This window comes from Martes martes (assembly GCF_963455335.1).
Source record: "Martes martes genome assembly, chromosome: 4".
In the NCBI taxonomy this organism is placed as follows: Eukaryota; Metazoa; Chordata; class Mammalia; order Carnivora; family Mustelidae; genus Martes; species Martes martes.
The window spans coordinates 139,728,415-139,742,639 of record NC_137891.1 but is presented as its reverse complement, the minus strand read 5'-3'; the positions used below and the strand labels follow the sequence as shown (position 1 = coordinate 139,742,639).

The 14,225-nt window shown below is 39.7% G+C and overlaps 1 protein-coding gene across 1 annotated transcript in view; it reads left to right on the top strand.

The window, feature by feature from the left end:
* Positions 1-14,225, top strand: part of ROR1 (receptor tyrosine kinase like orphan receptor 1) — a gene marked incomplete at both ends in the record, with an annotated part of 410,916 nt that overhangs the window by 274,079 nt on the left and 122,612 nt on the right. Inside the window, 2 exons of the mRNA XM_080800722.1 lie at positions 2,540-2,827; positions 3,467-3,497. Of these exons, the coding sequence (XP_080656848.1) occupies positions 2,540-2,827; positions 3,467-3,497 (319 nt within the window). The remainder of the gene's footprint in view (positions 1-2,539; positions 2,828-3,466; positions 3,498-14,225) is intronic.

Below are 14,225 nucleotides of genomic sequence, written 5' to 3'. Positions count from 1 at the left end.
AGCCACTGTGGCATTAGTCTCTCTACTCTCTGGGAATACCTCAAAGGTCTTAGGAACACATGTGCTCCTATCTGTGAGCAAAAACATTCATAGATTGAGTATATACGTATATAGATTAGAGAAACAAGTTCAGAGATAAAGATCAGAATATAAATGGAAAGAAGCAAGACATTAGCAAAATAATTTATGGGCTCATGATTGCATTGTGAAGGATAATTATTCATTGGGTTAAGTGGGATGAAAGTGTCATTCTGGTAACACAGTGAGTGATAGTCATACTTAATCTGTTTTCTACCACTCACATGAGATAAATGTCATTCACATGTGTGATGTACTCCTGGGGGGCTGTTCAGACTTTGACATCTCCCCCCAATATTTTTATGGGAAATTAAGGTACGTAATGAATTATTTATTTTTGGCATTTATGAAAGCATTTTATAGGAATTTGGGTGTTTAAATTAGCCACTTAGCTCTTTCCCCCAAAAAAAGGTTATTTTTCAAGAAAGGTCCATTAAATTCAACAAATTTATTATGCTCTACCTATACTATGTCATACGGCAGCTTCTTGCCACATGTGGCTGTTAAAATTTAAATTTAAAAATTCAGTTCTTGGGATGCCTGGGTGACTCAGTCAGTTAAGCGACTGCATTTGGCTCAGGTCATGATCCCAGAATCCTAGGATCAAGTCCGGCCTGAGACTCGTTGCTCAGGAGGGAGCCTGCTTCTCCCTCTGCCTGTCATTCCCCCTACTTGTACATTCCCTCGCTCGCTTTCTCTCTGGCAAATAAATACAAAAAATCTTTTTATAAAAAAATTCAGTTCTTCAGTTGCTCTAGGTCGTTTCACGTGCTCAGTAGCTCACCTGTAACTGGTAGCTGCCATTTAGACAATGCAGATTGTACAACATTTCTGTCATTACAGAAAGTTCTTTTGGACAATGCTCCTAGGCAAGGATATACTAAAGATACAACGATGACAAAACATTCTAGATGCCTGCCCTTGTGGGTTTATAGTCCCACAAAGAGGACAACTGTTAAACGAGCCATCCCAGGTCGCGGGTCAGGGAAGGACAGAAGGCAATGGGAGGAGGGTATGGCAGAGGAGATCGACATGAGAATGGGGGGTCAGGGAACATGAAGTCAAAGAAGACTCCTCATACATGAACAACAGACCAATTAAAAAAAATCTATTGAACTTAATTTCTTAAATAGTAAATTATTTTTTCTGTAACTGGATTCTCCAACTAATATCAATATGAGGTTTAAAATATATTATTGAAGAATAAACTTAAATAAAATTTATTTCATTATTAAAATGTTTAAGAAATCTCTAAAGAAGCCAAATGCAAAATGTACCTTACAGTCTGATTCTATTAATATGCAATCCTAGAACAGACAGAATTAGTCTATGATGCTAGAAATCAGAACTGCCGGGATCCTGGGTGGTTCAGTGGGTTAAGCCTCTGCCTTTGGCTCAGGTCATGATCTCAGGGTCCTGGGATCGAGCCCTGCATCAGGCTCTCTGCTCAGCAGAGAGCCCACTGACCCATCTCTCTCTCCCTGCCTCTCTGCCTACTTGTGATCTCTCTCTCTCTGTCAAATAAATAAAATCTTCAAAAAAAAAAAAAAAAAAAAAGGAATTGCCATTGCCTAGAATGGAGATGGGAGGTGTAGGTGGAAGCAAGGATTGGCTACAGAGGATCTTAGGGGTACTTTCTGGCGTGTTCAGGATGTTCTCTATCTTGGTAAGAGCATTGGTTACATGGATAGATGCATTTGTCAATACTTCTGGAACCATATAACTGAAGATGGGTACATTTTCTAAAATGTAAGTTATATCTCAATTAAAAGTTGAACATATAGAATTATATGTTGTAACATATTAATGGTTGCTAGGAGTCACATCATGGCACTCTTCATTGCCTCATTACTTTGTCTGCTGGCGACCTGGCTGGCCTCCAGGAGCCTTCTTTCATCACTGGCGGGAAGATTTTCAGCATCCTTCCTGATCTGGTTCTGTGTGGATATAAATATGTCGTTCCTACTCTTCCAGGCTTTCATGCTTTCTTTCTTATCAAAAGTGGACAAGCTGGAAGGTTCTTTGCCGGCTTGTTAAAAGAGTGGTGTCATTTTGGGGTGGAAAGATTTGAGATGAGTTTTGTAGCTTTTTCTTCTTCACAGTATTGTTTGAGTCTATCACAAGGACTGTGTATTTTTCTTAGACTTTGCAACACAAAATCTCATTCTGTCTTGGCTTGGAAAGGACGTTTCCTTATCCATGGGTTACCATACGGTCATTTGAAAACTTTGGGTTTTCAGTGAGGATTAGTGACAAGATGTTAGCAGCAGGCTCCGTGGGTGATTGTTCCACAGTCACGGGATCTCGGTGAATGTGTAATCTCGTGCCCGGTCCATCTCCACCATGCCTCTCCTGTGTACTCTCTGTGGTCCGGGGGCGCACCGGAGTGGATTTGGGTCACTTGGAGGTGCCCGTTAGCCATCTGCCCCTCTCACCTGCCTCCTTCGCCCTGTGCTCGCAGATTCTTACCTGACCCTCGATGAACCGATGAATAACATCACCACATCCCTTGGGCAGACAGCGGAACTGCACTGCAAAGTCTCTGGGAACCCACCTCCCACCATCCGCTGGTTCAAAAATGACGCACCTGTGGTGCAGGAGCCCCGGAGGATCTCCTTCCGGGCCACCAACTATGGCTCCAGGCTGCGGATTAGAAACCTCGACACCACGGACACGGGCTACTTCCAGTGTGTGGCAACGAATGGCAAGAAGGTGGTTTCTACCACTGGAGTCTTGTTCGTCAAGTTTGGTAAGCCCCCTTCTGCCTAGGAGGGCCTCCACCGGGGCGAGGAGGGAGGGAATGGGCACGTACTGAAAATATCCTGTGTGCCCAGAAACTGGGACCATTTCTAAAGCCAGTCCAGGTGCACCCATTTTACAAGTACGTAAACCAAGGCCAGTGGTTAAGGACCATGTACACGGTTGCCCAGTTAGTAAACAGCTGAGCAGGTCTGTCTGATGCCACAGCCCTGCTCGAAACCATCATGCCAGTGAGAGAGCAGAGGGGAAGGTCTGCGGCACATATGCCCCCTCGTCTGTCCAGCTGCCAGCCAGCCAAGACCTCTCCTGCCTCAGCCGGCGTGCTCCTGTGACCACTCAGCCTCCCACGGCAAACCCCCCATGTAGTGAAGAATGCCTACTGTAGTGACTCATTTGTCAGCACTTGTTCTAGCGCTTTCCTGAACTGTGGGCTCTAGACAGGTTCTTACTGGTACGTTTTTTTGTAGAGGTGATTGTGGGGAAACAAAACAAAATAATAAATCCCAGAAAAATAAATATCGCCTCGCAGTGGTTGAGAACTTTCATCTGTAATGGTTTGACTATACCCACGCTTACCCTCCAGTGACCCAGCCTGACTGTTTCTTTTGTCTTCCTTTCATTTCTCCAGGGCCCCCTCCCACCGCAAGTCCAGGATCCTCGTAAGTACTTTTATCTCCTTATTTGTTCCTGTTAATCTGTGTCACTTTCAAGTATTTCTCCAGAGGTTTTTAGGGCAAAGGCAATGTTGTCCTCTACTTGAGCCAAAATGCTGTTTCCAGATTTCCTTGGCTGTTGCCCTACCCTCATTCCATGTTGCTTTTTCTCTGATATGAAGATTGACAAGAGAACTGCACTGGCACTAACCTCAAGTGTGCTTGATTCTCTCACTGATTCTGAACATGTTGATGAAAGCAAAAATCTACTTACATTTTCTATTTTAAAATCAACCTAACATTTAGTTACAACAATGGATTTGGTTAAATCAAACAAGAAAATGATACAGGGCAGGATTAGGCCTGGAGCCTCCAAGGATCTCTTCTGTGTTTCTGCAAGCACTGCATTCCTGATGCTCTAGAATTACGGAACAGGCCAACAGTTAGGCGATCACTTTATTGGTATTCCCTTTAAAAAACTCAGAGGCAGAAGTTCTGACTCACACAGGAGAGGAAAGAAAGTCTGCTGCTGGGACTAAGAGTTACATGGGCTTGATGCATTTTGAGTCCTTTTGTTGGTGGACTGTAAAGATCCCGTTTCTTAAACTGATGCCATTCATGATGCATTTGTCTTTTCCTCTGGCTAAGGAGTTCCCTTCCTTCACTGTCACAGCATCCACTTGGGGCATTTTTCTTTATGTATATTTTTATTTGGGGGATAAGTGCCATTTATTAAAAACCCTCACTCTGCAAGAACATCTATCCCATGTTTTGTAGACTTCGGAAATAAAATTCACTGGCTTTACCACAAGAGCATCAGAATGTCTGACCTAGACTACACCGACGGCAAATGTAACAGCCACTGAATTTGTTCTAATCCCCTCTGTGCCACTTAATTATAGTGTGGGATATTTTAATATATTTGTGTGTGCCTGGAGGGCCTGGTGGCCCACAGTCCCATTAATAAAACAGCTAATGGGTAAAAATAAACATTGGCCTTCAGCCACCCCGTTCTGCTATTTCGTCAGTCGATTAAAGGCAACCGTAAAAGAGCCTTTAAAATCACCCAAGTGCTAATTGCATTCTACTTATCTAGGTAGAAAATGTTGATTGATCTTAAAACAGGTCAGAAACATGGTCACTCTGTGTTGCATTCTTGAAGTTAATTTTTTTTTTTTTCCAACGATCTCACTATTGGCCGATATGTGGAATCCTTTTGAAGTTTTCTTTAAACAAAGATTAAAACTTGCGTTACTTGCTGTAAAAATGCTTCCCACCCTGGTGCCTTATTTGTTCCTGTTAATCTGTGTTTCAAATGGGGCAGATAATCTGTGTTCGAGGTGGATGAATTCGGTTCACTAATCTGCCTTTACTGTGAAGCACCGGGCTGTTGATGTTCTGACTGTTGTATTTGCATTAGAGAATTCCTTTTTTATTATCAAAATTATTTTTAAGCACTTCCATATCCTTCCTTCTTGAAGTTTTCATCCTTCCTTTGCTACCATCTTTCTGATGAGCCCAGTCGGAGTTTCTCATGGTTTTTAATTTTATGCAAAGATAGTATATGGCGTTCGTGAGCTGATGTCTGCAGAGAGGATATTGATATCCTGAAAGATGCTCAGTCACAGCTAAAAGTATCCTTTGATGTCAGGCCCTTCTGTTTCATGTTAGCAATCTGATTATCCATCAGCTTAGTCAGCGAGAGCATGAAATGTATAGCTAGTCGCCATGTTTGCTGGAGGGAGCTATAGTAAAATATAGTTGAAGTTGGAAATCCTATGGGGCCTTTTGCAGGTCAGTCTTTGTCCTTGGGCATCAACAATGACATTTTCCCTTTCTTTTCTTTTTAAAAATATGTATTTATTTACATTAAAGAGAGAGAGAGCACACAAGGGTAGTCGGGGGAGGGCAGAGGGAGAAGGAGACAGAATTCTCCAGGAGACTGCTTGCTAAGCACAGAGCTCCAGGCAGGGCTCCATCACGACCTTGAGATCATGACCTGAGCTGAAATCAAGAATCAGATGCTTAACTGACTAAGCCACACAGGCATCCCAGCAGTTGGTGGGGATTTGTGTGTGTGTATTTTATTATTATTATTATTAGGTTCAGTTAGCTCAGTCGGTATTTTGATGCACTTTTTTTTCTCTTTTCCTTAGAAACCAGTGACTTCTCCTACTTGTTCTTTTCTCAGCTGCCACCACTTAACCCTGTTCCTAAGTGTTCTTCTCTGAGACTAGGTCCCAGATAGAATGCTAGTCTCCTTTCCCTTATATCCCCCAGCAAGCAGGCAAACCTAGCCACAAAAGGACAGGTAGAACTCAACAAAGTGATAGCCAGGGTGATTATCGCAGCTTTGACGATTGCTCTGCAAGCCTTATATCACCGGTAGGAGTGAAATGAAATGTATCTGTAATGTCGCTCTGTTTACTTGGGGGTGGCACAGCGGAGCCCCCACAAAGGAATATAGTGCAAGCCCATGACACAGCCTTAACACTGGGGACGGTGAAATATATTAGTATTAGGAATCTGGAGAGCCACGTGCCACTTAAGACCACAGAGCCACACAGCACCCAGATGAGAACGACTTGTAGGGTCCTTGAGACAATGGCCCAGGAGGGCACAGGTAGTAAGACACTTGTCATCCTTCTAGGGACTACATCAGGTTTCCACGTGAAGCTTGCAGAATGGCATTTTAGGGTATAGTAGGAGCAAGTCTGAGACGTTAGTTTGACTTCTGTTTATAGCTTCAGGCTTTATTTCTTGTCATTGCTGGGTCCTGGCCCACCCCTGACAATTACAGGGCCTGGGGCACGAATACAAGTGGAGGACCACATACCGCACGTCTAAATATTTAAAAGTTATAAATCAAGCTAGCAAACTGCTAAATGAAATATGTTCTGTCCTCCCACATTGACAAATACACCTTCATAATGACAAAATCAAAAAATACTTAAAAGTTATGGTTTGTATATGACTAAAAGCCAAGAACTATCAAAAATGACTACTTTTAATCATTATTATGCTTCTCTGGGTGTTCTGTTCATGGCTAGATATTATGTATATATAATGATATATATATACATATATATATATGATTCATAGATTGTTATATATTAGTTCCATTAAAATTTTTTATTGCCTTCAGTTCAGCAAAATGACTATCTCTGTTATTTTACACATTTTTCCACAAGATTTTAGCGTGTATTCTTTTCACAACAATGTCAAATTAGACAAACTTTGAGTTATTGTAATTTTTACTTTTTAAAACTAATTTTAATTTGAAGAAACTGTACTCCACTGAGCCAGTAACAGCTATAATTATCAATGAAATTCCTAAAGCAATAGTTCAATTTGCTAACAATTATAGCAAATGAACTAAGAACTTTATATGTCATATTCAAACATAATAATAGGGTCATGGGAGTGCCTGGGTGGCTCAGTGGATTAAAGCCTCTGCCTTCAGCTCAGATCATGATCTCAGGGTCCTGGAATCAAGTCCCACATTGGGCTCTTTGCTCAGCGGGGAGCCTGCTTCCCTCTCTCTCTGCCTGCCTCTCTGCCTACTTGTGATCTCTCTCTCTCTCTCTCTATCAAATAAATAAATAAATCTTTAAAAAAAAATAATGGGTCATGTGATAAATAATCACGTTATTTCACAACATATTATGAAATATAATAATTAACCTATATTATAATATATATTCTATATGTTATTATATTATATATTGTTGTGTAATATATTATGTATGGGGTCATGATAAGTAATCACATGATAGTATACATTATATTACAAAATATATTAATATATCATACTATTCTAAAATATAATATATAATATGATTTCATCATATAAATCAACATCATGCTTCACATATTATCCTATACATGCACAAATTTAAGAACAATATGAACTGCTTAATATATTAGTTTTTTACAGCTACTATAACAAAGAATATTGAATTGACTTAAACCACAGAAGGTTACTGTCTCACGGTTCTAGAAGCTAGAAATCCTAGACCAAGATGTTGGCAGAGTTGGTTGTTTCTGAAGGCTGTGAGGATTTCTCTGTTCTTCTGGTGACTTGCCATAATTTGTTGGCTTGTTGATACATCATCTTGATTTCTGCCATGATATTTACATGGCATTCTCCCTCCAAGTGCATGTCTCCAGATTTCCCCTTTTTACAATGATGCCAGTCATAATAGGACCCACTCCAATGACCTCGTTTTAATGTGATTACCTCTGTAAAGACCCTATTTCCAAATCAGGTCACATTTTGAGGTCCTGGGGATTAAGCCTTCAACATATGAATTTTGAGAGAACACAATTCAACTCATAACACTAAGTACTGCAGAATTATTCTCAGCCATGAGAACAGAATCTTGCAAATATTATTCTTTTTTAAAGGCTTTATTTATTAGAGAGAGAATGGGGGAAGGGCTGAGGGAGAGGGCGAGGGAGAAAGGGAATCCCAAACAGACTCCCCACAGAACATGGAGGCTGATATAGGTAGGGCTTGATCCCACAACCTATGAGATCACAACCTGAACCCAAACCAGGTTAGATGCTTAACCAACTGAGCCACCCAGGCACCGCAATCTTGCAGATACTATTTTAATTTGGAAGAACTTCCAGAATTTAAAGAAATGGAAAGAAAAACAAGAAAGTAGATGCTTGGCAGTATTGGGAATGGTAGTTTGTTGTGCAGGCATACACTGAGGAAGAATTTGACAAGTTGATTATCTTTTCTCTTACTGAAGTGCTTTTGTCACTGCAGTCCTTCCTGGGCTCCAAGCCGTGTCCATCTCTTCCACTGGTGGTGACACAACAGATCATCATAGTATAGAATCCCACTTGCCTTCTGTTCTAAGGACATAGGGCAAGAGACAGAGACGTGATCCCTGGGGCCAGATCAGCATCAGTTATAGGAATGGATGTTCAAAGTTTTGGTTATACTGTGTCAGCATCAAGTGCCAGATCTCAAGAGGCAGAGGACCCCATGTGTATATCAACTTACTTTCAGTGTATTTGTTAAATGCCGGTCCAGGACAGGACTCCCCACCCCCCCTTTTTAAAAAATAACAGGTTTACTGGCATATTTTTCACATACCATAAAATCGACCATTTTAAAACATAAAACTTAGTGTTTTTAGTATATTCACATAGTATAACCTTCACTACTTATTTTAGAACATTCTCATCATCTCATAAAGAAACTCCTCTCATCCCGATAACCTCTGATTTACTTTATGTTTCTGTAAGTTTGCCTATTCTAGATATTTCATATACATATCATATACTGTTTGTCCCTGTATGTCTGGCTTCTCTCACTTAGCAAAATGGTTTCGGGATTTATTCATGTTATGGCATGCATTAGTACTTCATCCTCTTTATGCCAAGTTGAGACATAAAACTGACCGTCATGTTCCACAGCATTATCCTTGACCTTCTTTTTTGAGATTTTCTTGGGGGAGTTCTTCTGGGACCCACTGAATTTTCATATAAACTTCAGGGTCAGTTTGTTAATTTCTGCCTAAGAGCCAGCAACGGTTGTGATAAGGATTGCAATGAATCTGTAGATTAATTTGAGGATAGTCATCTAAACAACATTAAACCTTTCAATCCATGAATTCAGCATATCTTTCCATTTATTAAATTTCTTCCAGTGATGTTTTATAGATTTCAACATTCAAGACTTTCTCCTTTTCTGTTAAAGTAATTTCTTTCTTTCTCTCTTTCTCTTTCCTTCTTTCTTTCAGAGAGGGAGAGACTTAGGGGAAGAGCAGAAGGAGAGGGAAATAGAGAATCTTAAGCACGCTCCATACCCAGCACAGAGCCCAACACAGGGCTCAATCTCACAACCCTGAGACTGACCTGAACCAAAGTAGGAGTCAGATGCTCAACCAACTGAACCACCCAGGAGCCCCATTAGTTAAATTTATTTCTAATATTTTGTAATTTTTATGTTGTTAGAAACTGAATTCATTTTTTAAATTTCATTTTAAGATTATTCATTGCTTCTCTGCAGAGATAAAACTGATTTTTGTGTACTGATCTGGTATTCTGCATCCTTGCTGAGCTCATTTATTTGCTCTAACAGTTTTTGAGTGGTTTTTTTTTTTTTTGGATTTTTATAACTTTCTATCTATAAGATCATGTCACCTGAAATAGAGATTGCTTTACTTTTTCCTTTTCAATCTGTATGCTTTTTATTTTTTCCTGCTAACTACTATGGCTAGAAATTGAACTTCAGTACAATGTTAAGTGGAAGTGGCAAGAATGGACATTCTGGGCTTTTTCCTTATTCTAAGAGAAAAACTTTTATGATGCTAGTAGAGGGTTTTTTTTTAATGTCTTTATCAGATTGTGGAAGTTTTATTCTTGTTTTGTTGTGTGATTTTTTTTATAATGAAAGGGCATTGGATTTTGTCAAATACTTTTTCTATGTCTATTGAGATGATCACTTTTTTAAACTTTATTATATTAATGTGATCTGTTACATTGATTGATTTTTTAAATTTTAAACAAAGCTCACATTCCTGGAATAATTTCCCCTTGGTCATGGTCTATAATTCCTTTTTATGTGTTGCTAGATTCCATTTACTGGTAATTTGTTGAGGAATTTTGTGTCTGTTTATAAAAGGTATTGGTCTGTACTTTTCTCGTGAGTCTTTGTCTAGTTCTGATATTGGGATAATTCAGGGCTCTTAGAATGAGTTGGGAAGTATTCCCTTGTCTTCTGTTTTTTTAAGAGTTTGTGATGAATTTATGTTAATTCTTTAAATGTTTTTGGTAGAACTTACCAGTAAAGCCATCGGGCATGAATTTTTTTTATGGGAAGTTTCAAAATTACTAATTCAACTTCTTTGCTTATTACAGGTCTATTCAGATTTTCTTTTTCTTCCTGAGTCAATTCTGGTAGTTTTATCTTTCTAAGAATTTCTCTATTTCATCTGGATTATCTAAGTTGTTGGCATAGTTCATAGTTTCCCTTATTATTTCTCGAATTTCTATAAAATCAGTAGTGGTATCTCTTCTTTCATTCCTGATTTCAGTAACTTACGTCTTCTTCTTCTTTTTTTCTTTTCTTTTTTTCTGGTCAGACTACCTAGTCAGCCAAAGTTTATTCAATTTTGTTGATCTTTTCAAAGAACTACCTTTTATTGAAAACTGGACTTCTGTGTGTGTGTGGTGTGTGTTTATTTGACCCACTGTTACATTAATTTCAGGTATACAACCTAGTGATTAAACAAGTTTATACATTATGCTATGCTCACAAGTGTAGCTGCCATTTGTCACCATACAATGCTATTGCAATTATCATTGATTATATTCCTTATGCTGTGCTTTTTATTCCCATTATGTATTCATTCCATACTGAAAGCCTGTATCTCCCACTACCCTTTTACCCATTTTACCTCTGCCCCCACCCCCTTTCCCTCTGGCAACAATCAGTTTGTTCTCTGTATTTATAGGTCTGATTCTGCTCTTTGTTTATTCATTTTTTTGCTTGCTGTTGTTGTTATTCCACATATGAGTGAAGTCATATGGTATTTGCCTTTCTCAATCTGAGTTATTTTATTTAGCATTATACTCTGAAGGTCCATTCATGTTGTCACAAATGGCATGATCTTAACCTTTTATAGCTGTGTGATATTTCATGTATGTCTCCCACTTCTTCCTTATCCATTTGTCTTTCAGTGAATGCTTAGGGTTGCTTCCACGTCTTGGCTATTTTAAGTAATTCTGCAATAAGCACAGGATGCCTATGTGCTTTAGAATCAGTGTTTTCATTTTCTTTGGGTAAATACCCAGTAGTGAGATGACTGTATCATATGGCAATCATATTTTTATGTTTTGGGGGAAACTCCATACTCTTTTCCACAGTGGCTGCACCAATTTAAATTCCCACCAACAGTATACAAAGGTTCCCTTTTCTCCACATCCTTGCCAACATTTGATTTTCTTTTCCTTTTTGATTTTAGACATTTTAATAGGTGTGAAGTAATATCTCATTGTGGTTTTAGCTTGCATTTCCCTGATGATTAATGATGTTAAGCATCTTTTCATGTGTCTGTTGGTTGTCTATATGTCTTCTTTGGAAAAAGGTCCTCTGCCCACATTTTTAATTGGACTATTTGTGGGGTTTTCTTTGGTGTTGAGTTGTATAAGTTCTTCATATATTTTTGATATCAACCCCTTATCAGATATGTTATTTGCACATATCTTCTCCCGTTCAGTTCAGTAGGTTGTCTTTTTGTTCTGTTGATCATTCCTTCACCCTGCAAGAGCTTTTTTATTTTGATGTAGCCCCAACAGTTTATCTTTACTTTTGTTTCCCTTGCCTGAGGAGACATGTTAAGGAAAATGTTGCTATAACCAGTGTCAGAGAAATTACTGCCTGTTTCTCTTCTAGAATTTTCATGGTTTCTAGTCTCATATTTAGATCTTTTTTTTTTTAATTAAAGATTTTTATTTATTTATTTGAGAGACAGCAAGAGAGGGAACACAAACAGGGGGAGTGGGAAAGGGAGAAGCAGGCTTCCTGCTGAGCAGAGAGCCAGATGCAGGGCTCAGTCCCACGACCCTGGGATCATGACCTGAGCCAAAGACAGATGCCCAACGACTGAGCCACCCAGGCGTCCCATCATATTTAGATCTTTAATCCATTTTGAATTTATTGTGTGTGTATTAAAAAGTGATCCAATTTCACTCTTTTTCTATGTAGCTGTTCAGATTTTCCAGCACCATTTATTGAAGAGACTGTCTTTTCCCCATTGTATAGTCTTGCCTCCTCAGTCATAGATGAATTGACCATATAAACATATGTTTAACTTTGGGCTCTCTATTCTGTTCTCTTGATCTGTGTGTCTATTTTTGTGCCACACCACACTGTTTGGATTACTACAACTTTGTAGGATATTTTGAAATCTGCAATTGTGATACCTCCAGCTTTGTTTTTCTTTATCAAGATTCCTTTGGCCTTTGGGGGCCTTTTCTGTGAGAATTGGACATTTAAATAATGTAATGTGGCAACTCTAATCAGATCACCTCTCCTCTGATGTTGCTGTGTGCTGTTGTTGTTGCGTTTGTTTAGTGACTTTCCTAGAATAATTCTGTATAGTCTATTCCCTCTCACATATGGCTACTGAAGTCTTTGCTCAGTTTACTGATCACCTAAGATAGGACAGAGATTTCCTTAAACCTCTGAGTCTCCTACTCTGGTTGTGTTTGGGGGCATGCCCTCAGAAGTCCCGTAATTTTTAACACTGCCTTTGCTTCCATTTCATGCTTACACTGTCTCCTCCAGCCAGAGGTGAGGATTCTGGCTTCGTCGGGTTTTTCCTGGGCATGCACATAGCCACTCACATGAACACATTCTTCTATCTCGCCAGAAATACATAGGAGATTTTCAAAGCCCCCTGTGAACCTCTTGTTCCTTAAATCTTCCCTTTGAGCTTTGGAGCTTTTTGGCCAGTCTCTTGTTTTTCCCAACTTGTATTGCTACCCCAGGAAACTATGAGTTTTTTTCCAACAAATATCCTGAGCCTAGGGCTTTTCCCAGTAAAAAGTTCTGAATCTAGTCAAATAAAGAAAAGCCCTCTAAGGAGGACTTTCCAGAATGCTGCTAGACAGGTCAAATAGTGCCAATTCTCTAGAGATGGGAATTTTGAGGCATTCCAATCCCTTCTGCCCCCTCCAGTGACTGCTAGGCTGTTGGTTTTCACAGTTGCTGTGGTGGCGGAGCTGCTGGTTTTCAAGGTTACCACAGAACTCAGGAGGGGGAAATGAGGAGAGAGCATGTTAAAAATCCACAGAACTCTTTTCTTACCAAATTTTAGCCTTTTTTTTTCCTGAAATAAATGCTCCTCAGCGTGTTGCAAGCCTTTGACTAATTTCCAGAGTTCTGCAAATGCTGATTTTCACAATTTTTTGCTGGTGTGCTCATTGCTTTAGTGGAGGAACAGATTTCTAGAGGTCCTTACTGTCATTCCGTCTTTCCTTCCTCCCTCTCCTCCCTGTATAAGGACGATACTGGGTGGGTGCTGTCTTAGAAGGCCTTTGAGGCCCAATTTGACATTTGACAGCCTACCTTTGTTGAACTTCTTCCTCAGAACAAGGCAGTGTGCTGGAGTTCTTCACAAATATCACCTCTCTGTTCCAAACCAGCTCTCCAGGGAAGGTGTTTTGATCCCCATATTATCAAAGATGCTCCACAAACACTAAATTTAAATGGACCTAGTTCATATCTAATTTCTTCAATTTTAATATTATAGGGGCATTAAATTGAGTGAGGGGATTACCAATATTATATTACTCATGGTTGCTTTAGAGCTTCTCCTGGTGTATGTCTGGAGGTTTTTTGTTGTTGTTGTTGTTTTAAGATTTTATTTGTTTATTTGTCAGAAAGAGAGAGAACAAGCATGGGGAGGGGCAGGCAGAGGGAGAAGCAGGCTCCCTGCTGAGTGAGGAGCCCACGTGGGGCTCGATTCCAGGACCCTGGGATCCTGACCTGTGCCGAAGGCAGACGCTTAGCTTAACAACTGAGCCACCCAGGCGTCCCTATCTTGCACTTTTTGATAGGCAAACAGATCCAATCCAACAAACATGAAGCATGGATTCAGTTCAACAAATATTTATTAATTACCTATAAAATGCCAGGCTCTCAGCCAACCTCTGCGGAAACTACAAAGACTGAACTTTGCCCTCAAACTACTTACACAGTATCCTGGG